General features: G+C 38.2%; 1 protein-coding gene across 1 annotated transcript in view; it reads right to left on the reverse strand.

Annotated features, from left to right (window-relative positions):
• The window catches only part of GTF2F2 (general transcription factor IIF subunit 2), an 87,000-nt gene that overhangs the window by 12,644 nt on the left and 47,874 nt on the right, over nt 1-26,482 (reverse strand). Inside the window, exon 7 of the mRNA XM_027649255.1 lies at nt 941-1,040. Within this exon, the coding sequence (XP_027505056.1) occupies nt 941-1,040 (100 nt within the window). The remainder of the gene's footprint in view (nt 1-940; nt 1,041-26,482) is intronic.

The following is a 26,482-nucleotide window of genomic DNA, read 5'->3' on the forward strand; positions in this document are numbered from 1 at the left end:
TTACTATTTTGGTTAAATGTCATTCCCTCAGTTGCAATAGTTATATTGGTATGATCATCTATGTATAGATCAGGCTTTCAACAGTAACTACTACAAAACAGTCCCATGAGAGAGAAACGATTATTTTTGGTTCTGTGGAAATGGACTGACTTTCATAATAAGGATTAAATATCATCTAGTATATTGTCATTTGTTTTATGTAAATAAAATCTTAATAAAAAGTGTAAAAGTTTAAATGACTAACACAGTGACTCATTTTAAGCATGATTTAACATTTCTCACATTCAACAATAACAGTGATTCTATATGCACAAATTACTCAAAGAGGATCTTTAAGGAAAAGGACATTATAGTTTGTATGTACATCAACTGATCCGGAACAGCAGTGTGGGTGTAATATTGACAAAGCCAATGATGCCAATAACATGTACTGTGAAGGTATGAAATGTGAAAAATTATCAGCTGTTATTCTTTTATACTTGTTAATTGCTCCAAAAGACTGGAAACTAATGATTCTTTTCAAGTCCTTTACCCTGCTCCAGATGATATTTTATTTGGTTTTAAGCAGTGCTTCCACATCTCATAGCATAAAGCCAGAACAGCTTTTTACCCACAAACTTCAAAATTGCATTTAAAAAAAAAGACTAGAGGAAAAATGTAATAAAGCCACTAAAAAGGCTTGGGTGAAGATGGTCTGTCCTCCATCAGGTAACACAAGACAGTTACAATTGGCAGACCTCAGCCCCAAGGGTGATATTGGTCATGAGACAGAAAGATCCCCAGAAGACAAACTCAGGGAGAAAACCAGACAACATGGAGCATTTCCAAAGACAGTGGCCAACTCTGAGCAAAATGCTGCAGGACTGCAGCAGAGCAATTCTGGAATCCTAAGCCAAACTCCTCCTGAAGAGAAGAAGGGAAAATACTAAAAGCTACTTACATTATATTGATGGTTAGCCACTGGTTTATAGTTCGTGGTTACAGCTTTGTCCAGCTGTTGTGATAGCCTTAGAGGTTTAGAAGATTCTTCTATCTGTAATCTGCAAAAGAAAAGAAAAAAATAATTAATAAAAAGTTCAGAAAAGCGCATGCTCAAAATGAATTCTGAAGATCTGCAAGTATGAACCAGCCATTATCAAAGGTCAGCTGCAAATAAACCATAAGGCAAAACCCGATGCATTCTTCTGAATTAGGTTTTTTCGTTTTTATTTTTGCTTGAGGGCACTGAATTATTAGGGTGCTATATGCTACAGAAGATAAATGAAATACTGAAAACAAAGCAACTGTGAAGGGAAGATACTAAAACCAATGTCTGAACACAATTTCATTCCAAAAGCCTAATGCTCAGGTTGAAAAAAAAATCAAACCCGACCCAAATAAACTCAGAATCTCACAGTTTACTCAGCTGAGGGATGAAAAAGCTTTCCATTCATCTCTGCTGACTCCATGACCTTCTCTTATATATTTTAATGTAAAAACATAAATTTCTGTGACCTTTCTTTTGGCATTACAGTACATTAAGAGCACAAACAATAGTTTTAAGAGCACTTTTAAAAATGTGCAGCCAGAGAAATCCACCCAACTTCAAACGAATGTGCAATAAAGACTCTATCACACAGACAACAATAGGTGACTTACAGTCGGAAAGACTCTGAGAAGGTCAGATATTGAAGGTATCCTGTCAAGCTCATCCCTACATAATTTAAAACTTATCTATGATGGTGTAGAGGGAGTGTTCCATTTACTTCAGGTTTAGCACTCAAGAATTACTACTTGAAATGACACAAGACACCAAGCTCTAGAAAGGTGCAGGATGTGGTCCCTTCAGACAAATAGCTTTATGGCACATACAATTAATATGTTCATCATCAGTGAAGCTCTTTAATTCCAAAAGTGTATCTTCTAGGCAGAACAGTCAATTTTTACTAAACACAAGACTTACAGCCCAATAAATGTACAGTGATGCTTACTTCTTTCCAAACAAAAATTAATATGGTACATTAATTCAAATAATAACTGCATGTTTACTAGTGTAAAACATAAAAATGATAAAACAGTTCTTTAAAAACCCTTATAAATGTTTGAAATCACTGATTTACTTTTGTAAAGATATAATGTACACCGAAAAAGCTAAAGCTTAAATTCAGCGTGCTTTTGATTTAACACCTGAACAACCTAAATAAATTAATTTGAAGTAAATATTAAATTCTTCTCTAGTTTTAGCAACTAGATGTAAAGCCAATCATCTTTCATAGCTATATTGCTGGACAGTAGGTGGGAACAGTTTTGATTCATACATAGATATAAACCTGCTTCCTCTTGAATCTTGGCAGACTTGTCATTTGTTCTATAGTTTTAACTACCCCTAAGCAACCACTGCCTTGTATTCTACATTTCTCTATCAATGCTGCCTTCTATCCAAATGTAGCATGTTTCTTTCTTAGCTTGAAGGAACATCAATTGGAAGGCAAATGAACACTGAACACTTTTCACTTATCACAAGGGTTTATCTTTTGGCCTTCAATCTAATTAAATGATTTTAAAGATTTTATTGATCTGGTTACCAAAGGTCTTCTAAACTCACGCTTCACAAAGAGCCAAAGGCTAAAGTTAAATCAATATCTTTTCTACAAATCTGTCTTTTTCTCCACTTCTCCATTTCTTTTTTTTTGTTTTTGGTCTCAGTGACTTTTTAAATTTTTAAATAGTTTGGCTTTTTTTTTTTTTTTTGCAGTTCTTCACCATGTTTTCTACTGTTTTGACCTGGGGAGTTTTCCAGTCCTCCCTCTCCCCTATTCTAGCTATTTTTCATCTCACTTCTCCCCACGTTTTAATTTAGAGGAGATTTTCTGCTCAACCTGCTTACTGATACTGCTCCTGTTCATGAAACAGGGGGTCCTTGAGACAAACTGGGAATTCTTGTCACTCTTCTCCCCTCCAAGGCCAGTGCACCAACTTCACGTGCACTAGATTTAGTTATTTGATTTGTGATATTGTTTGAGAGTCCTTCTCATTACAGCTGCAGCACAAGGCCCTAACAACACCTAAATACATCAGTTGGTGTCACATTTTCAGGGAGAGATGGGCATTCCATGGAGGCATTTCATCATGATTAATCCTCCTTGCACTGGGCTTTATATTGATTACTTTTTACAACGTAAATTTACAACATCCTCCATTTCTTCAGGTAAACAGCCAAAGAACATTAGCCCTTCAATGGTGAATCATCAGTCATGAACATCAGACACCATTCAATCTTAAAGGTCTCTTCCTGTTCTGGCATTTTAAAATCACAAGATAGGACATTTCAAGCCCCACTTCAGTGCAGCTCCCTTAAATTAATCCTTCTTTGCTTAAAAGAACACCAGTAACATATTTCTTAACATTTTTCACTCATCATGCAGGATATGCATTTTAGCTCTTTTATTTTAACCTGCCAGTTTCCAAACCAGCAGAAACCCAAACATGTAGGAGAGTTAAAACACTTCTCAAAGGCCTTCTTCCAAAGGCTGATGGCGGTGAAGTTACATTTAACAAGGGAAGTGCCCCAGTATACAACCTTGAAAGCACAGAAAAACTTACTGCTTGCTTAGGAAACAGAATGGAAGCCTACCTAGTAAAAATGGAAATGGATAATCTAAGGTTGTTTGTGAAATGGCAGAAGACTTCAGGAAGATCTACATATAGCAAATAACAAATTAATCAGCTACAAATGTATGTCTCTAAAATTTCAGAGATGTTTGTGTTGTACTTTGAGATTTCTTGCCAAAGGTTTCCAAATTACAAGGATTCACAGATCTCACAGATCTTGATGGTCTTTAGAAAACCATCTTACAGTAAAATGTTGACCTTTTTTTTGTTTCTAGTTGACAAACTGCTGTAGTGAGAGCTAAAAATATACCACATTCCTGGTATTACTTTTTAATGCAAACAATTACAGCAGTGGACACATGCTAATATAGAAATTTATATGGTAAGCGTGGTGAACCAGGAGGGAAACCTTTTTATTACTATCGTTTATTCTATACATACATCTTGCTCTTCTCCCTAATGGCTGTCCTTCTCATTTCTTTTTCTGCAGCTTTCAAGATCTCATAGAGAATGACACAGCCTCAGGTTACCTTCCTTCCACCAGGTTTCCATGCAGAATATCGTCACACAATCCTATGTGGAACAACAGCTGTTGCACATCTGGAATTAGCTTCCCTAAAATGCACGAATACAAGTAAAGGGACTGACAAATGTGGTATAAACACCAAATTATCAAATGGTTCACGTGTGGATGAAGCACTGAAATTTGCTAAGTGCATTACAAAGGGTAAAGACAAACAGCCTGTAATCATTTTGTCCAGATGATTTGTTGATACAGACACTACTTGCAGGGAAAATACAGCATTTGGTTTTATTTTTCAAAACCATGCTGCAGTTCTCTCATATTCAGAAAGTAATATGCCTCAGTGAATACAACTGACTTTATAAATTTGTATAGCTGTTGTCTGAAAAAATTTGTTCAAATACGTGTGTGTGTATATATATATATACATTCCAGTAATTATACAATCAAAAATACACACCAAAAGCTATGAATTGGGCATTATACTAGCCTTTTAGACTGATGTTTTAATGTGTTACAGACATAATTACTTTTAATTTTTCACTTCTTAAAGAGAATTTAAAAAGCAGTATTAACCAAAAATATGAAGCAGTGTTTTATGCAGTTTTCTCAGAGTGGACCTGCTGAATCTTAATTGAAACTGCTGGTAGGAATAAAGAAAAAAATCAATAGATATTCTGAGTCACTGGTGACACTGATTTAAAGGAGCAGTGGCTTTTTACCAATTACTCTTTATTATGATTTGCAGGAATTAAAAGACTTAGTTATGGCTCAGAACTACAGAAGACTCTCCAAGGAAATAAATTTTCCACTGAACTCCTGTTGAAATAGCTAGAGCCATAATTCATGCTAATATCTGGCCTAAAAAAAAATAAAAAGAGAATGCAGACTTTTTCCCCCAAAACTGCCAATAAATTAGAAACAGAGCAGCCACTAGCCTGCACACTGTGGTTTTCTCTTCCACCCCCAAGATCAAATATAGCTCTTCTGCCTTGAAATACAGCAAGTAACCAGCACGGCATTGAATTCATCACAGTCATTTCCCAGCAAAATACATTTTATACTGCAGCTCTGATTTGTCATTATGCTTACAGTTGAATAGGAGGAAAAAAACACTCAAACAATTTGGATATAATTCTATAGGACTTGTCGACATGCAGCAGGCTCATACAGGGAGACAGATGAAGACAGTACATACACTCCTAGGAGGAGATATTCATTTGTTTTTAAATCAATGTAATTTCCAGCAATAAAAAATAAACCAAGGACCTTTAGAACTGATAATCTACTGTGATTAATCTTTTGTCACAAAACAAATGTTTCAAAGATTTGAAGCATTAAAGTATTAATCAGAAACACTGCTAGGGCTTGAATTCTTTACATTTCTAAAGAAATTATTCCACAGACAAGAGAAGAAAGTTTCAATACTTTTTATGCTTGGCTATATGTAAGCAAGGAGCTTTGCCTTACTGCTGCAAAAAAGGAAAAGTTAGATTGCTTCTCTCTCCGCAGTATCAACCAGCAGAAATGCACTGGAAAAGAGCAGACCCACTGCCCAAACTTTGGAGGGGAAGAAACACAAACTCTCCAGCTCTGCACAGTTTTGCAGCTTTTTTTTCTGACTGCTCACAGAAGTTCCCAGCCCAACACCAGGGAATTGAAAGCCAAGGACTAACGCTCTCATAGTCTTTCAGTACTCAGTAATTCTGTACTTGAACCAGACATTGACAGCTGCATGACATGAAGCTTCACAATACTTGATAAGGGCCACAAAGCTTTTTCTCTGCTTTCCGATTTTGCTAAGCATCCCAAACATGACAGAGGTAGGTACATCCTGAAAAACCTCATCCAAAACAAACTAATGCAATAAATATAACAATATAGCCTTGCAGTTACTTCTCTTGTATTCATTTGGACTACTGCACCTTGCTGAGGTTCAGGTAGCATCTCTTTTGACTTTTCTTCCAAGTAAGAATATTAGTAATGTAAGAAGTGAAATGGGAAAGAGATGAACACTCCTGGAAGATACTGAAACTTAAAAAGTTTTTGTAATTCTGTGAGAACTAAGGGAATTCAGCACCCTGTGGGGCACATCCTGGTAAAACAACCCCATGGCAATGCCCATGCACAAACAACATAGGAAACTACCAGAATGGCCACACCGGTAAAAATACACATTATATAGTAATAAAAATTACAAACTGTTGCTACACAAAACAATTTGTCATATATACTGAAACATAAGAACTAGCAACATGAAAATTCAGCATGTTGTGGTTTCATTGCAAGGTCTTACTGTCTCACGTTAAATGGAGGCGGATGACTCCACTGTTGCACAGATGAATCCACTGTTCTTGAGATGCTGCGTGTTACTCCAGCACACACACACACAGAGTCAAAGTAAAGTGAGTCTGTCCCCATTTATTAAGACTAGACAGGCAGACAGAGAAGAGCATGAGCTGAATGGAAATGGCATTAAGAAGTGCATTTGCCAATGAAATGTTTCAGATTATTAATAGAGAATATGATTTATAACTAATTTTAAGTCCTGAAATCCTGACATTTCAAGAAAAGTGCTACAATTATTATATGTTCAGGAAACAGATTAGATTTTTCTGAAGTTGACATCTTCAACTATATATGCTGAAGGCTAAGCAGTGAATCATAGGAATATATGATAATTTCATGTCTAATACTCAGACAGGCATCACAGTCACAACTGAAGACTCCAATTCTACGTATCTTTTTCCAGTACAGAAAATGAGATGACATAAATGGCAATTCAACAATAAGTAACAATTTCTTATGCATTCTGTTTTCTGGACCGACAAGATGTGAATAATTGATAAAAACCACTCCCATTTTTCCTCTCTGAATTTAGCATTGCAAATGACTAAAACCTTCTCCGCTGAGGTTGTGAGAACAAATCATGTAAAGATAAAATAAGACCTACTTCAGCATTCTAGGTGTGATATAATTGAATAATTTTCTCGATTTACTTGATGCCCAACTTTTAACATATTAAGTGATACCCTAATGCAATTAGCATGAAGAAAACTATAATATCTGCTTGACATCACAGATATTTTTAATCTAGCTCACATGTGTCTACAGATGTTTCCTCCAGAAGCGTTCTGACACCAATGAAGTCAGGCTCTGGCAGTACCTGGTCCACACTGGGGAGTGGGTGGAAGTGTTTTATCCAAGGCTAAGCTCAAAAAGGAATCATAACTCAGAGATATCTTCTATGCAATGTGACTGTTAAATGAGATTATAAGTAGCCCATCAATTACTGTGGCTGACAAAGTTTGTTTCTTGTCTCTTCCTCCATTAGGTTTGTCTGTCCAGGTTTGTGTCTCTGTATGTTTGGTTTGTTGCTTCCCCATTTACTCAGCACCCTTTTTTGCACTGAAAAGGATCCTTGACAAGATATCCTTAAGGGCACAGATTCCCATCTTCCTTTGTGAAGCAAAGCAGCCTCTGCACTCTCCTTGGTCTTCCAGTAGGACTTGGGTCACAGCATCACCACCTTGTCAAGTAAAATGGCCCTTTCAGCACTGTTCAGGCTGTGATTTGATGGAAAGGTCTTGCACAGCCAACCACAGAATCATAGAACCACTTAAGTTAGAAAAGACCTTTAAGATCATCAGTTCTAACTATTAACCCAGCACTGCCAAGTCCACCCCTACAGCATGTCCCTAACAGTCCCTACACATCTTTTAAATGCCTCCAGGGATGGTGACTCAGTCACTTCCCTTGGCAACCTGTTCCAGTGCTTGACATCCATTTCACTGAAGAAATGGTTGCTAAAATCCAATCTAAGTCCCCCTGGTATAGCTTGAGGCTGTTTCCTCTTGTCCTATCAATTACTGCAAAGAAATCAACACTTCCTTATCACAATTCATGTACTCTGGAGGAGCAGAGAACTTTGCAGCTTTGCAGTTGTTACAGAAGTCAGGATTTTGCAGTCCTTTCCAACCTACAGTCATATTCAATCAGTTAGTGCCCAGAAGGGAAACAAACCCTCCATTATTGGTTCCTGCCATACTTTTAACATTTTCACACCATTTTAACATTTAACACACACCATGAACATCTCTGCTCTGCTCAGCTTTCAGCCCAACACAAACAAGAAGATTAAGTGCAAGAACAAAAGCAGAGCTAAAGGGGACAGTCTTCCCTGAGGACTAAGTCCATCCACATATGCTCAGTTACATGCTGTATCTTGCTGTGGGGCACTTCATCTTAATTTTTAAGTGGATAAAACTACAGGACATGGTACATATTTATACCAGGGTGTTTACACTTGTGGCTTATTCCAGTGATAGAAAGGTCTAAAACTAGGGTTAAGTAAAACCTGGATGTCCTTTTATGTTGTCCAGAGCATGTAAGGTACCTCAACCACAGGCACGAGATGAGGCGTGAGACAGAGTGACAAGGTACACCAAACATAAAAATTTAAGCAGCATGCCAGAAAAAGTGGGAATGCAGGTGAAATTTTGGAGAGAGCTGTGAAGAGCCATGTCAGTCCCATATGGCAAAAGAGAGAGAGGCAACACAGAGGCTGCAAGAGAAGCACAACACAATGGGAATGGCTGGATAGGTAGGAGTCTGGTGGACATACTCCTGAATAACAGCAAGGAAGGGGGAAAAGTGGGTTGAAAAATCTTAGTTTCCCTTTGTGTTTGTTCGGCCGAGACATACGTGTGAAGACCTACAGATCGCTACCTCTGAGCTAACCATTCAACACTGTCTGTACAGCAGTCTATATAATGCAGACAGGTGTCTGCACCTTAAATATCAGTAGGGATGAATAACCACAGAGAGCAGTTCCTCGCTTCAGGGGAAGCACCAGGAGTCTCACAAGCCCATTACTAATACTACAGAAGGCAAAGACTGAAGATCTAGGAAAACTGAGTCATTAGCAACCTAAGCAGGACAGAAAAAGCCCAGCCCTTTAATTTTAACACGAAGATTATCTCCTGAATTAAAGCCAGATGTATTTTTTCCAAAAGAATCACATAAAATTTTAATTATGCATGCATACGTATCTTAGTTGCTCCTAATCAAAAAAGAACCTTTAGGAAACAACTATACAACATCACTTCTTCCTCTTTTATGCTACTAGATGGTTTTGAAGGCAAGTTGGAAAAAAACCAGAAGACTGCATGGTTTTGGAAAAGGGCACAGACTTCTTGAAAATATACAAGTTAGCTTAAAAACATGCAAAAACATATTAAGAAATGTACTTCTTATTTTTAAGGCAAAAGTGCAAGGAATACTTTTATCTCCCCTGATCTGGCTCAAGACCTTTTCTTGCTTTTCAATCAGATGTTTGGCTGCCCACTCTTCTACCCATATGAATAAACAATGTGTTTAAAAGTGTGTGCACCTGTATATACAACTCTAAACTGTTTCCTGTTTAAGAACTTCAACCTGAATATTTTCTTTGATGTCATAAAACAATTAGCAGCAATATTATGCTTTGGTGCCTGAGGAGGTAACAGAGAAAAAAAAAATCTGACATCTTAGAGACAAAAACAAGTCAAACCAGATCTTTAAAAATTAATTACCTTCGGGTATTTATATGTGTTAAGAACAGAAATTACCATTATAATTATGAAACGATAATCTAATCTTTTCTTCTGTATACTACCGACTGAAGAGGATCCCGTGATATAATTTCAATTTTGCCACAAATCATTTATAGAAAAACATCCTGTCGTGATGCAAAAAACCAAAAACTATTAAGAAACACTGCATGTCTATACCTTTTTATCATGTTTCTAAAGATGAAGTCTCCTTTCCAACTTCTATTTTCAAAGATGCAGTTTCCTTTCCTGCTCCCAGTTTCCTCAGTCCTCAAATTTCTCCACAACAAATGGATTCATTTGTTAGACATTATTTTCAATTTAGATTTTAGAAGAGGAATTTTAAATTCTCAACTATTAATTATTTTTAAAAGTACAACAAATAGACGTCTCAAAATGACGTAATCTTCATTTTCCTGCCAAAACTAATTTGCTGCGCTTGTTGCTCTTTTGAAACCACTGGTAGAAATAACAGGGGTTTTTAAATCCAGGCAACACAAACTTCTTGTCAGCCTGCAGATCCAGAAATGTTGCAACACTTTGCTAATGAGGACAAGAAAGAGAATTTTAAAAGTAGTCTGTTAGACAGAAAAGGTACATCTTTACCACACCCTGAAAGGCCTAGGTCTTGAATTACTGGTAAAAGGATGGATGATTTACAGGCTCAGTCAATTCACTCTGCAGTGAAACTGCTCACAGCTAAACAGGAGATGGAAAGAAAGAGGCAGCCTCTTGGCTACAAGTCCTCAAATGAAAATAAAAATCCCTACAGCATCTCAGCTATATCTAAATCTGAACCTCTCCTCCCCTTCTGCAAAATGTCTTTATCAAGTTACAGCTGCCAGCACTCTGCCTCCAACTACATGCTCCCATCTCTAAAACTCCACTTCCCAATACTTCACCACTCCTCCAATCACTCTGCAAACAGCCACGGCATCTGGCTCCATTGGGGATCTTCCAGTTAAAATTTACCGTAAACAATTGAACAGTTTGTGGCAATCTGGGAAACATTTGGACTGCTTCCCTAAAAAACCTAGCTGGCTCAAATCCTTGAGGATTTTCTCTGCCTCTTCCTTCCTTAGCATTCAGACCTAAAATGCTGCATAGCAGATGCCTTTTTGAGGACCTCCACCTCCCTTCTATTAAAATACATCTGGAAACAACCAACAAGGGACTGCTGCAAAGGGTACTGAAAGGAAGCTGCTGGGAAAACACATCGGGCATGACCATGTGTTAATGACTACATAGTGCCTCTGATAGCTTAAAAGGGAATCTTGCACAGTTCAGCTACTGTGCAATAACTTAAACATATGGTTGCACTAAACTGCCGAATTAGCTCACATTGAACTGCCAAATTAACCCACTCAACATTCTTTTCTGCAAGCAAAGAAAATGAAATTGGTTTCAATTGAACTCTGAAATCACACATAATCCAAACAAAATCAGGATTAAGTTAAGATGAGCTGTGTAGGTTCAGCAACCCTAGGAATCCAAAGCAAATACAGTAAAGAACCTTCCTCATTAGTCCATGCAAAAATGCAGTCTTGCTCAACCCCCAGCTGGAAAACTTACCAGTTTCTCCTGCAAAACATGGGAAAAAAAATAAATGTAACACAATGAACCGATGTATCAGTTAAATCAGAAAAGTGAGTTGGTTTTTTTTAAAACTTTGATCCTTCTTTCAGCCAACTGTATTTCCTTTGCCAATTGTACAGCACTACTGCTCTGCTGTATTTGCTCAAACAGTTTAACCATATTTTACCACCTCCTATTTTGCAAAACAAGTGCTCCCTCAGCTCCCTCTCCAACACATTATATACGTGCTCACCTCCAGTGGAAAATCACTACCAGATATTCCTCACCTGTTCAAGTGGGAACTGTGCTACCAGAAACAGAGCAAGAGGGTGCATGGCTGTAGCAAAGCCAGAGGCAGAAACCAGCTGTGCAGAGGGAGCCCAGAAAGCAGGAATATGGGTGGGAGCTGTTGGGCTGCACTGCAGCTGGGAGGTGATGGCAATAGAGAAAGAAGAGCCACCACAGAGCCACCTGCCACAGGACTCTGCTCCTGCTTGCCAAGCTGTGAAGGATGGTTTTATACCAGCACGGCATCACAGTTTGGTCCGAGTCACCTTCCTCAAGGTCTGCTCTTGGAAATACTGCTGCAGAGGGCAAATGTGAGTGTTATTTTCTTAAAAAGCCTTAACTGGCTTCTGTGCATCATCTTCAAAGTGGTGCTCACCAGAGCTACAGGTGTATCACCATTAGCCCTGATAGGAGCTCTCACTCAGTAAATTGAAACTACATTCAGGGTCTGGAGCTTTAAGCTCCTCTATAGCTTTAAACCAACAATCCTCAAAATTATTTCAAAATATCTTTCTTTGAAAAGCACACTATGACCACAAGGCACAAGGATATGTCTAGGTTTTCAGGTGAGTCCAGAAGGTGTAAGATTTGATTTTGCATTTGAAAAATGTAATTTATAAATAACTTTGTCTTTGCTTTGAAGAAAAAACTATCATAATCCAAGTAGTTCAGAACATTATCTTTTGAGCATTCTGTACAGAGCTTATTTGTTAAGAAATAAACTTAGCTCCATGCACTTCTGAGCTCTGCTACATTAATATTCTCCTCTTAATTAGAGATTTTCAGAAGAGTTCCTGTTATTTGTGAATACAAAGAAACTTACTCAGGCTTTGTGAAGTCATACCTAGTCTGTTATTAAATAAAAAACCCCAAAGATTTGATTATAGATTTGTCTGGCATGACAAATTCCAAAACCAGTTAATGGCTGAAGCACAAACATTGTCTAGCTTCCCCAGGAGGAAGCTGGATAACTAGGTCCTCCATAAGATCTGTGTGCAAGGAGACTCCATTCATGTGTAATTTTGTTGAGTCCTCCACAGAAAAAAAAAAAAGTCTTGAAAGAAGTTCTAGGACCATTGTATTTTAAAGCTTGCTCTGCATAACTCTTTTCTTAATTATACCTAAGACTGCAATTTAAAAAAAAAAACCCACATATATACAGGAAGAAATGCTCCACAGAAGTTTCATTGGTTTGTCATTAACTTGCATGGAACTGAATTTGTTAGTCAGTAATCCAAACATGAAATATAATATAATGTGAAACCATTATTACTGAGAAAACCTTTCCAAAACCTTCTACAATTTTTAATTCAGTGTGCATACACTTATCAAATGGCAGTGTAAAACACTGCATCTCATTGTATTGAACCTGAATGGGATGGGCTGAACCTTCCTCACGGCAGCCCAATCAGTGTCTAGGAGGGTGTTGGTAACCCACCCACAAGCACCCACAAGAACCAAGGCTGTCTCTCCAACACCCCCAAGGGCTGGTAGGCTGGGGGTGGGCAAGAGGTTGGGAGGCAACACAACCAGGACAGCTGACCTAGATGTTCAAAGGGATATCCTATACTATACAATGTCATGCTCAGCAATAAAAGTTAAAAGAAAGGAGGAGGAGGAGATATTCATTTACTAAGGTGTTCGTCTTCCAAAGTAGCTGCTAAGCATACTGGGGCCCTGCTCTCCAAAAAGTGTCTATTGATGGGAAGTAGAGAATAAATCTATCTTTTTGCTTTGCTTCCACACACAACCTTTGCTTTCTTCCATTAAACTGCCTTTAACTTAACCCATGATAGTTTCCATACTACTTTTTTCCACTGCCCTGATGAGGAGAGAGAGTGAGAGAACAGCTGGGTGGGAGTATGGCAGCCAGCCAAGGCTACACACCACACTCAGAAATGCTAAAAAAACTAACATTATAAAAAGTTACCTTAGTATTAGAGATATTTAGAGCTGTAAATGTTTTAAAAACTATCACCATCAGCAGGAGAAGTTTTCGGGATGAAACAACACAGACACTAGTGTTGGCAGAGAGTAACAGCAGTAGATACAGGTCAGCTCAGAACGATGTAACTGCTGGGCGTGTGCTGTCTCTTCAGTGCATACTTCTAGGAACCATCTCGGTATATCATATACACTTACTACTTTACTACACTTTCTAGTGGAAGGTGTCCCTGCCTATGTCAGGGGGTTGGACACAGATGAACCTTAAAGTCCCTTCCAACCCAAACCATTCTATGATTCAATGAAAAAGGAAGTTTATTTTCCCCACTGACACATCTCCTACTAAGTTCCTCTTGGTTTATACAATATTATCACCTTTAAAGACCCATATTAATTTTTATCATTATTATTTACTGGCTTTGTACAAAAATAAAGTTATAAGCAGCTCTAAGGGGACCTGGGAAACAAACCACCTTTTGTGAAAGTTGTGACATTTGACAGCTTTGGAGCTGATGGACAGGGTTTAAATTGTGTGGGAGATCAGTTTTTGAATTCTAGCTCCAGAGGAGATGAAGACACTCTAGAGAACAGAACTGGAAAACAGAATGATTTAAAAGAAAAAAGTAGCTGTAGCAAATATTTAAATCTCAAAATGCAGAAAACAGTCAAGCAATTAATCAAAAAGGCAAGAAGCCTAACAGGTTTTTTTCCAAACACATGCTTTTGTATCATGCTACTTCTGCAATAATTTTTGTACTACCTGCTCTACCCCGCTACACTCTTTATTAACTCTGCAAGATTTTGAAGGATTCACACATCTTTCACTGCAGAAGGAAATGAGATAGAAATTACCTACCAATTTCTTGTCTTTATTACTTGCAAAATCTGTATCTAAAGCTGCAAACATTCTGTGGTAAGTGGGGAGAAGAAAACTCTCTCTGCTAGCATTTTTCTCCAGCTATACAGAGCTTCAAGACTTCTATGGCAATTCAGCATTTCAGGCCAAGTAGTTCCTGCTTTAGAGACTACAGGACTTCTCTCAGCTAAACAAGACAGACACTACACACTGTATTCTCTTCTACATTTGGCTTAGCAGAAGCAGAACGCAAACAATTTATACAGCCTTCCTAATTCTGGAAAATCCTCCGTTCTGAAGAAACTTTTTCACAATGGGAAAAATACCAACTTACACAAAATGCTGTTATAATTAATTTAAGATTCCTCTCCACTTCACAAATTAAGAAAATAGTTCTCCATTGTTTCTTCTCAAGTGTAAATTCTATTAATGACTGCATGAAAATCAGGTTTACAAAGGGACCAACAGTACACAGCTTTGTAATGCAAAAAAGGTAGTGAAAAATAATAATACATAAAAATACCAAATAACAAACAAAGTGGTCTTGTGCATTGAAACAACATGGTTTTACAGCAGGTGTTCTGTTATGGTATACCCTATGTAACACATGAAATAAACACCTTATTGCAATGAAATACAAACAACCTGAAATGGGATGTCTCCCTTTGCACATGTTCCATGACAGACGGTACTGGAACGGTATTTGCTGCAAACCAGATTAAATCAGTTTTAGAAACTGAATTCCATCGATGAACAGATTGCACCATCTGCTTCTACTAATATACATTAGAAAATGTGTATTTTCTATAGCTGCATATTTACTCTGTAATCAGAAGACTTTGAGACAAATAGGTATAGTTTAGCTACAGAATAACTAAAAAGCATCGTTATTTGAGAATGTCAAGGGTGTAAACAAAAAAGTAGGTGGATTATTGAAGGCTGTGCAATGAAGTAGCGAAGTGAAATTAGGCAAAAGAAAATTTAAGCAGCACACTGGGACACTAACAATTGTTGCAGTGATGAAAGAAATACAAATGCAAAAGGCGTAGGTGCAAGAAAGTTTCTTACTAATAACATGTAGAAAAAAAGAGAAATAATCTTCCAACTGAAGCCTAAGTAGAGCTGGCTGGAAATCTGGATTTTTATTACATGGGTTTTGTGTTTTCAAGGAAAAAAAATGCCAAAACCAAAACCAACAGCAACAAAAAAACCCCCTTAGATCAGGAGGTAAGCCAACATTTGAAGTTTTCGTGGAACAGAAATCCTTCAAAATTTTGTTTTGGAAACCCAAACATCATGTTCCCAAAACAAGATATGCTTTCCCAGTATCCTCAGCAGCTGCTAACTGAAATTAATGTATTTCTTGTTGTTTCACAACTGCCATTTCCATGGCTCGCTGTGGCGACAAAAATGACAAAAACTACCTTAGACTCCAGCTCCAGTTGCTCAGGAACGCCACAGCCCTGCACTCCCAAGCCAGCCTGCTCCCCACATCACTCATCACCAGTACCAGGCAGATGACTTTAGAACCGCTGACACTTCACAGACTAGAACGCTTCTTATAAGCAGCTGAAAAGTCAGGCTGGCATACTAGTGTGACATTTTGTGACGCATTGATTGACCAGCATCGCAAAAATGAACCTGAGATAAATGCTTGAGAAGCCCAAGTGAGATTCCACCATTATTATTTTATGCATCCTCAGTAGCAAGGACAATTATTTCCAGGCCAGTAAGATACAATTAATGAAATAGTATTTCATTAAAAATTGTGGTCTTCTCTTCTTTGAAAGGACAGTAAAAGAAACAAGAACTATTAAGGCACTAATCTGCCCCAGGATAAATGCACAGAGGTATGGAACAAGTTAGGCTCTAAGAAAATAAAGAGCAGGACCCTTCAGGGCTGAAAAAGAAAAAAAAAGAGATATGAAAGTATGACTGAGGTCTATAAATTCTTTCGGTCCAGGAAGACAACAAATAGGGAACAACGGTATGATTTGAATACCAGAACTAGCAGGCATTAAGTCATAGGAAAATCCAAAGCAAACAGAGGAAAGCAGTTCTTCACACAACTTGTAAATAAATGATGGAACTTCCTGATGCAGGATATTATGGATGTTAAAACTGCATATGAGTTCCCAAAAAGTAACTTTATTGACAACTGGTAAACGCCAGGACAACCCAACAGTCCTTAAGATATGAGCTGCTGCAGACTCAGGGACTGTGCTGAGAGAGGATCATCAGGTGCCTACCCTGTTCCAACAGTCTTCTTTCTCTAAGCCACCCATTACTGGTAACTCTTTCAGACATTCCGTGAGACAGTTTTTGCCCTGTCCCAGCAGACAATCTTCAATTCAGGCATTAAACTTGTCATATGCATCAAATATAACATTACATGTATCACAGGACAAGCACAACATGCTGGATTTACCAGGAAAACTGAAGAGACAATGCAATCTGTCCTTCCCTTGAGCAGAGTGAGGCACTGAGGCACGGCCCTCTACCACGTATCAAAAGTGAGCTGTTGCAGAATCTCCCCTTTGTAACTACAGTGCAGCTCCAGCTCAATAAAACTGACACTCCAGAATGAGAAAACATATCAGATACTGTTGGGATTTTTTCTCACTCACTTGAAATGACAGTGCTGAGAAATGTTAATTACTAGGCCAGTAATCATATTTCATAAAGCAGCTACAGTAAGTAAGGAAAAAAAAAGAATTTTAATGTCACCCTAAACGTGTGTAGATTTAATTAGCTTCTGCTCAAAGGTACCTCTTAGCAGAAGGATGGGATCCAATACAAGGACACAAAGGCATATATTGCTGCAATCCTATTGCTAGAAATAAGTCTAAGAGAGAGAAGAAAAACGGAAAGGAGGACTTTCTGAGTTGAGTGAGTATTATTTCAAAGCCAAGGCCTTTGACTTCAGAGTCTTGGGGGGACAGAAGCATCTCATATGACCCATATAGACAAAGGAAAATAAGATGAACCTGTTTTTTGCCTGAAGCTAGGTAGTGACCATGGCACAGAATTTCTGTCACGACATGAAGAACACCATCAGTTCACTCACCAAAGCTGGGCTAGTCAGCTTCTCCATATGCCTGTTTCCCCACTTGAAAAAACAGCATAAAATTGACCATTCAAAATGCAAAGCCTTTCATGACCCCTGGATACAGGCATATTACATGGACTATTAACAAACCCCACTGAGCTGTGCCATGAACATGTGAATAAACACAGTGGTACCACTTTGGAATAATGCGTAAGCTATGATTCTACGATTCTATGATATCTCCTGATAGTGAAACACATTGAATTCAACTAATGACAGCCACATGGTTGTGAATGGGCTGCTGGCTTGCCAGGACTGAAGACAGTACTCATAGGCCAAATGAGAGTGGAGCAGCTGCCAGGTTTGATCAGCCAACTGAGAGACCTCAACAAACTAGAGGACTGGACAATCACCAACCAGATGAAGTTCTGGAAAGGAAAGTGCCAGATTCTGCACCTGGGATAGGGCAACCCTGGATGTATGGACAGACTGGGGAATGAGATGCTGGAAAGCAGTGCCGTGGAAAGGGACTTGGGGGTCCTGGTCGATGACAAGTTGAATATGAGTCAGCAGTGCCCTGGCAGCCAGGAGGGCCAACCTGTCCTGGGGGGTATCAGGCAACACATCACCAGCTGGTCGAGGGAGGGGATTGTCCTGCTCTGCTCTGCACTGGGACAGTCTCACCTTGAGTTCTGTGTGCAGTTTTGGGCACCACAACAGAAGAAAGATATTAAGCTCTTAGAGAGCATCCAAAGGAGGGCAACAAAGATGGTGAAGGGCCTTGAGGGGAAGCTGAATGAGGAGCAGCTGAGGTCACTTGGTCTGTTCAACCTGGAGAAGAGAAGACTGAGGGGAGACCTCATTGTAGTCTACAACTTCCTTACGAGGGAAAGAGGAGGGGCAGGTACTGATCTCTTCTCTGTGGTGACCAGTGACAGGACCCAAGGGAACGGCCTGAAGTTGTGTCAGGGGAGGTTTAGGTTGCATATTAGAAAAAGGGTCTTCACCTAGAGGGTGGTTGGGCACTGGAACAGGCTCCCCAGGACAGTGGTCACAGCACCAAGCCTGACAGAGTTCAAGGAGAGTTTGGATGATACTCTCAGGTACATGGTATGACTCTTGCAAATGATCCTGGGCCCAAGTTGGACTTGATGATCCTTGTGGGTTCCTTCCAACTCAGCATATTCTGTGATTCTGTGATTCTGTAAATAGTTAACCTAAAAACAGTCAGAAGAAGAAAAAAGTGAAACACTTACTCCTGCTGACCAGTGAAGCTGCAGAGAAATTAAATTACCTCAAGATGCACATACATGACCAAAGCTGGACATTTACACCCATGATAGAAAAGAACTACAATAAATAAAACAGAGTAAAAAAAAAGATCTACAAGTTACTACATTTATTTAGGATGAAGTAACATAGTCCTGACCTGATGAGGACAGCCTCAAGCAGGGAACTCCATGCACCCATGGAGACATTCAGATAGGACTATCCCCTAAAGATAGAGAAAATGAAGAATGAAAATGTAGACAGAAACACACTACAGAAAATTGGGAGGGTTTTGGAAGAGTTTTCTAAATAACTAAGAAGTCACAATCACATAAATAAAAGAGGATTTCTTCAAAAAGGAATAAAGGCACAACTGGGAGGAAAAAAGATAACCAACAAATAGAAAAGAGAGGCCCACAAACAGCCTTCCTAATTAATTTTCTGTAGTTCACATAGGAAATTAGAGACATCAGACAGAATTTTGTCTGAATACTTGGGATTCTTGGAAAAACACATCCATTTGTAGGTAGAGACAGTGAACTATTGCACTTCAGTCTCCATCCAGAAGTTAAAACAGGGCGTCCTCAAGGCTATTTCAATGAGGAATAGGAACTGTTGATGGCATCAAGTATTTCTTTCTTGTAATCTTGAGAGGGGTTTTGTGGTTTTTTGGTTGTTTTCTTTTTAATGCCCAGACCTTCATCTTCCTTGAAGATGGGCTACTAGACACTTGGTTTGAGTCATTTACTTTGACATAGTTGTTTCCAAAAAGCTCCTGTCTACTGCAGCAAGAAGCTGTATCTGAACAAGAATCATCTTGTCAGCTGGTTTTTAAAGCCTCTGAAACTGACTTTTCTTTCCCTTATTTATTAAAATTGCAATGAACTGGAAGTACTTCTGCATCCTGCCAAACCTTCAACAATCTTTTTTCTTCAACTTAAGAAAATTTCTGAACAAAACCAAAGCAAAACCTTATTTTTTACAAGGTAAGGAAGATGCCTATACTCCGAATGAAACTACTGATTTATCTTAATAGAAGGCAAAAAAGCAGTGTGTGCTAATCGCCTGGTCTCTGAGAACTTAGAGTAGATGACCCTTTTTAGCCTCAATTTCTTTCACAGGGGACTTTCAATTCACACTCAAAACTGAAGACAAAGTCAGGTTCAATTTATTTTATTCTGACATTAACTGGGTCCAGAGCACTTGCTTGTGCTCATAGTGATTAATAAAGAGAAGAGCTGCAACTGTCAAGCCACTGTGAGAAGCCAGGTTATCCGAGGAGCACTTGGGAGACAAAACAACACTTAATCATTTTGAAGGCAGTATTGCAGAATGGGTGGTCTCCACCCTGCATTTTATTCCAGGGGGAAAAAGCACTGCTACAGCAGCATCTTCTTTGCTTACACAGTAGAAGCAGACCCGCGAGAAGAGAAAAAAAAAAAATTGAAAAAGCAAACTGAGTATTATATGACCACAAAATATAGCTAACACATGGATTCTGCACCACCATTAAAGGGATGGATTTAATAACTGCTACACCCAATGGAAGCCTTCCTCTTTGATTTGATAGGATTTAGGGATCAGACCCTAGAAGCTCCTACTAACTACTTGGTTGCTGTAGCGTGTCATGAATTCACGACATTGTTTGATTTCTGCCCTTTAAATTTTGCTAAATAAATGTCTTGTGCATCAAGTCATTTTTTATACAGAGAAATACATCAAAAGGCCCATGTAACCATCAAAGTTGACCATGTAACAAGATGGTTTCCCTTGCTTCCAAAAACGACACAGGTCTTTCTGAACTTAGTAAGAGCTTATGCACTTGCTTTTTAGCAAGTTTCAGACATCTATACCATGTACTACTTCTGTTTTGCACTCAACACATTTCCTAAATCGTAGACTTGAATTCAGTGTTTATTCTTTTATTAAAATAATGGCATATGTGACATGTGGGCAAATACGTTTATAAATCCTCTTCATCTTCTCTGGATGACACACAGGACACTTGTGCTTCACTCAGTAGCTTCTGAAGTGGATCTGCCCATAATCTTCAAATTACTTCATGCATAATTAGGCACTTCCTGATTTTCATTACTCATGTTTATCTCTGCAATATTTACACAGCACCAAGCATACAGCTGCCCATGTATAGATTGGAACATATCACTAATTATATACATTTCATTTGGTTCTATTCCTCCAGAAGTGAGGATATGGTTTTCAAGGGCCTTGTTCCAGGCTCATCACCCAGATGTTCAGAGACTGAAAAGTCCCTGAGGTGTATAAACTCATTTGAATTTACTGACCCTTTCAGAGAAATAAAACCATAAGTAAAGCACATCTGCCATTTTATTTCCCAACTTGTGTACTTACCGCTAAAACATATCAGCTTGGATTCACTAAAGCTGGTAACGCTTTACCTGTGATTCCTTATATACCATTTTAAAGTATTTTTTTAAAACTATATTTAAAGAAATGGCAGTTTGAAATCCTTGTTGGAAAATAGTAACAATAGATCAGTTTATGATTTGTTCTCATCAATTTAGATGAACAACTGTGCCCCGTTTAGATCATGCAGCTGCTTTTCAAGCAGCCTTCACAAATCTTACTTTCCTTCATACAGCTGAAGTCTCAGTATATACCCTGAAGACAAAAATAAGGTCCTAGTTATTTCCAAAAAACTTTATCCTGTCCTCCATTTAAGCAGTTTCTAGACTTCCACAAATGCTGTGCTTAGGTAACTGAAGCCTGTAAAATACCTCTTTCAGTTGTATAATGTACATTTATAAACATGAAGTAGAGTATAAATAGAAAACAAGTTCTTAAATTTTAAGAGCCTATAATGGAATTAAATCAAATAACTGCCATATTCCAATCTATGTTCTACCAAATTTCGTTATGTTAAGTACAGGCTATGCAGTAACTAATATACTTCACTGAATACACAAAACCACAGCTCATTTTCCACAAGTACTAGTTCTTAGGCATGGTCAGGAACAAAAATCAGTATGCTCACTAAGTCTAACATATCATTTACTAGCCTCACATTTCCCTCACATACAGCCTAATGAAATAATTTTAAAAAAAATCTAAATGGTACACAATAAACATCCTCCACAGAGCACAAACCAATACCCAAGTGACATTCAAAGTTACTATTTTTTATTTTAAAAGCAGCAGAAGGATGTATTAACTGACAATTCTTTCTGTACCACACCATACATATTAGAGTTCAGGACAGAGAAGAGAGAAAAAATATCTGTGTATGATTGTAATAAAATGTATCAAATCTGGAAGAACTATTTGCTAGCTTTGTCCTTGCTAAGATACCACAAACTGTACCAGTTTGTGGGAAGCACTTTTCCCCCCTAGAGTGGATACTAAATCACATATTTGTCTTCTAATATAAAAGTGAGCTTAAAAGAGTTAAAAGAAGAAACAGCAATAAAAACAGCTTTAATGATCTACTCCGATTGGGTGATTTAGGCATCAATCTACAAAACCCACACTACTCCTCCTACTCTAACATGAGGCAGCATAACTATGCTGTGTTTCTCTCCAAGTTGCCCTGAGTACCTCATGGTCAATATTGCAGCAATAAAGCATATTTCATGTTAGTTTACATTTGTGGTATAAAGACAGGGGAAAAGGGTTTAGGTGCACAGTTAGAAATTAAAACAGATGCTTCAAGTCTGCTACAATTTAATAGGAAGTATTCATATGATTCGATTTCACAGCATGTGTGAATATAAATCCTCAAGGGATTTAATTAGGTGTATTTTATCATAAATTGCATTCCCAGAGACATATGCTGCTCCTGCATCATGCTGATAATAACAAAGAAAACTGATACTTAAGAGCACATCTGAAGGGTGGTTTTCCAATGGCATTAGGTACAGTCAGAGAATAAAAAAACAGTGCTGAATAAAAGTATAAATGTTTTTTCCCAGTTGCTTTACCATATCAACTTGAAAGGCAGTTTATTTTATACAGTACAAACAAATTAACCTCATGAAGTATACTTTGCAGATTGACAAAACTTTTATCTTTTGCTTCCAATACTATAAACACTGCATATGAAAAAATTCTCAGTTTGCTGTACCCATAATTGTGTTTTATGAGAGCCTACAAACACTCACTTTGAAAATCACAATTTGGATCAATTAACCTCTTGTTAACTGGGTGGTCACTTCTGCAATATAGCAATTTCTATGTGCTCTAAGCATTTTGATAATTTTCAAACTTTCAGGATGTAGTACTTATTCCCTGCATTTTACTTCAGAGAAAGAGTACCTACTTCCCAAGGACTTTGTTGAAAAGTTCTTTGTCAATATGTGCCACCAACTACAGAGTACTTTTTTTTTCTAAGCAGTTCCCTAAATCAGAACAGGAGCCAATGTCTGAGTCAAAATCAGAATTCAAAATAAAGAGATTATCTGAAATATAATTTGAAAATTATATAAGGGCATTTTTAAATTTTTTGGAATGTATCATATAAATACAGTTCTAAAGTATAATTCTCTCTCAGATGTTATCATGTAACATCTTTAGGTATGCATCCACATATCAGTGTTGATTTCCATGTAGTCTGCTATTTTTATCACATTTTTATACTCCCGCCTACACTCACATACACTGAAATTTCTCTTTCAAAGTGACTTCTCAATTCAAAGTACATCCCAGAATGCAGGGATTTTCTTCTTTTTTTACATAAAGAAATCTGGCCATGGATATTTCTGTGCTCCTGTTTCTCCTGTCTGTTTTCCAGTTAGAAAAAAAATGGAGTGAACTATAATACAGATAACATTCAACCTTGTAACAAGTTCTGAACACGGGGCTTTCTTTAAGCTCAGAAACAGATATAGTTAACACTGTTGGAGAGCTAAGATCTTTTCAGAAATAACAGAGGAACTTTTAAAAATGAGCTTAGCAGTCAGAATGTGTGTCTCATTGCTTCTAGCCCCAACTAAACACCTTTTTTTTTTTTTAAATCTGAACCATTTTGAAAGTGATTTTTTCACCTCCCTCTGCTTTTAAAGCAGAAGCCATTGCATTGTCATGGTCATGATGGTCTAAGGATTAACAAGAGCCTGAGTTCAGGAGGAGTTAAGCACTGGTGTTACCCTAGTTTTTTACACGCAGATTCTTCACCTTCAGGGTGTTCAGTTCCACCAATTCTGAAGAAGGACGGACGCCCGTGTGTCTCCACCGCCTGCAGACTGGAATCATGAACTCAGAACCTTATGTTACACACAGAAATGAACCCTGTAAAATCTCAAACTTCCCCATGCCTATTAATGGGAGTGCTGCACAAAGCCTCAGAACTGAATACAGTCCAAGAGCAGAAGGAGCAGAGGAAAGCTCTTCAGTGAGCTGTTTCTTTGCCTAATTCATTACTATTTCTTCTTTATCTTCCTCCTTGGCAAGGTCTCAGTAAGCACTCAAGCACACTCACATAGAGGAAACAGCAGGGTAGTAATTCAAATTTCTATTACAAGCCATAGAGTACAGTTCCTCCTGATTTTGCCACTATCATTAAAAAAGAGGTTAGTCAGTTATTCCTGCAAAAACACGGACGTGTTCAAAGATCTAACAAAGATATTCCATTGGCATTAACTTTGGTTAGGACCCAGTTTGTTCACACTTTTCTCTGTTATTGTTTCAGTGTGTGTAGGACTTGCAAGATAGTGCTGTACCTGTTAATTTCTGACAGGTCTTTTTGGACTTGCAGAATTAACTGTATGTACTGTCTGTCACAATGGACTCATATATTAATAAAGTTGGAGGTTTGCTACCTCAGGCATTTGGAAAATTAAATGCAAATTGTTAATAAAATACATCATAGGATGTATTTTATTAAAAATTAACTCATTATTTTATTAACTCACAGGAGTTGAGCACAGATTTAAATTGATTTATATTTTAAAACTGCTGATAAAGACAACTCCCGGATAAATTCACTTGCAATTCCTTCTGAGTCAGAAAGGGTCACCATAATCTTCTATCAGCAAATATTCAACAGTGCTTGACAATACTAGGAGCACTCAGCACACCTAAAGTTTGAGTGAGAAAAATAGGCTGGATGAGAGAAGGGTGGAGGATGGAAAAAGACACACACACTCTGATCAACTGAAAAAAGTCAGTCTGTCCTCCAAAACATCCCAACTCCAGTCAGTCCACCGCTGCAGGTTTCACTACTGCCTGTCCTCTATCTTCTAAGTCTAAATTCTGGTCTTTGCACACCATGGTTTCTAAATTGTTCAGGCACAGCCCAACTAGAAGTGGCTTTAGGTAGCTATGTTACACCACCTTAGGAGAGACAATGGATCCCAAAGAGAAGAAAACTTAAAAATTTTAATAGAGTAGGTAACATATATTGTATCTACCAATGTGATACACATGGATATCAGCAAGATATTAATTCAGTTATGCAGAATCACTTTTAGTACATAACATCATCAATGTTGAGGTGCGTCAGCAACTTAGGTGAAGATAAGCATACTTCTCTTCTTTAATTATTTCCATTTAGTGGCTTTGCTATATTAATTACACTCTGTTGGAAACTTTAATTTCAAATACCAGCATACAATTTCTAAGTTCCACTACTTTATGTCATACCTTGCTTCCAACTCATGGCTTGCAAGCACCTGAAACAGTAGAAGCTGACAATTCCCAGGTACTGCACTATCCATTTTAACTTTGTGTTTGGACATTTCAGGCTTTTTGTTAGGCACTGAGAAAGCACAGAGCAGTCACCTAGAACATGGCACTCCAAGGCAAAACAGATCTTCACAACTCCGGTGCAACAGCCTTTCTGGGCTGTGAGTGCACATTGCCAGCTCATGCCCAATTTGTCATCTACCAGTATTCTCAAGTCCTTCTCTACCAGGCTGCTCTCAGTCAACTCATTACCCAGTTTGTACTGATTCTGGGGATTGCCCTGCCCCAGGCACAGGACCTTGTACATTATCATATATCTATGCGTTCTACAGAACCCATATTATAGAACAAATATATACAACAATGTAATGTAAAATAACACTGACCCTAAACCTTAATGATCACAGGTAGTTGTCAGAAAGCTGCTTAGTTCCAGCTTTCTACCCTGGGCAACAGGGAAGGAGGAACTGAGCAGCAGTCCACAAGCACTCTTTATGCTTTCCTGTTGGGTACATAAAAGCATTTAGAAAAAAAACATTTAATTTCAATCTCAGGTATGTTGTTCATTTGAATTCAACTCCTAAGCCATTTTAAAAACATCCCAGACTCAAGTATTAGCAGGTGGCTGCACAGTATCCACTCCTTTGGAAAATATTTCAGGATTGTGTCTGAGTATTAACTGATGGTTGCAGTGCTTCAGTATCTTGTATTAATATCTGAGATATTTAGAGAATGAACGATTCTTCCATAAAATGTAATGCTGTGATTAGTTTCTAAAGCTGGCATTTTTTCCTCCCACAGAGTCTCTGAAGAGCACCGGAGATACTGCCACTGCTTCCCCCATGGTGTAGTTGGTCCTGCGGCACTCTGGGAGTTAAGCTCCTGCTGGAGTTTTGCCATGGCTTCACGAATTAAATCACCCACTGATCACAGGCAACCCCAGTTTGAGAAGCGCTGGAGTCCTACAGACAGACATTCCTTCGAAAAAGAACCAGAAACCAGAGGATTTGTCATCTATGAACTTTTTTGAACTTTGTGACATCCCAAGTAACAAGTGCTATTTGGATGGACAGACATGTACCCTGTCATCTTTCAGGCCATTGTTTCACTGCCTTCCTTCAGTTTCATCAGTTCCA

This window comes from Corapipo altera, unplaced genomic scaffold, assembly GCF_003945725.1.
Source record: "Corapipo altera isolate COAL_440 unplaced genomic scaffold, ASM394572v1 0, whole genome shotgun sequence".
Lineage (NCBI taxonomy): Eukaryota > Metazoa > Chordata > Aves > Passeriformes > Pipridae > Corapipo > Corapipo altera.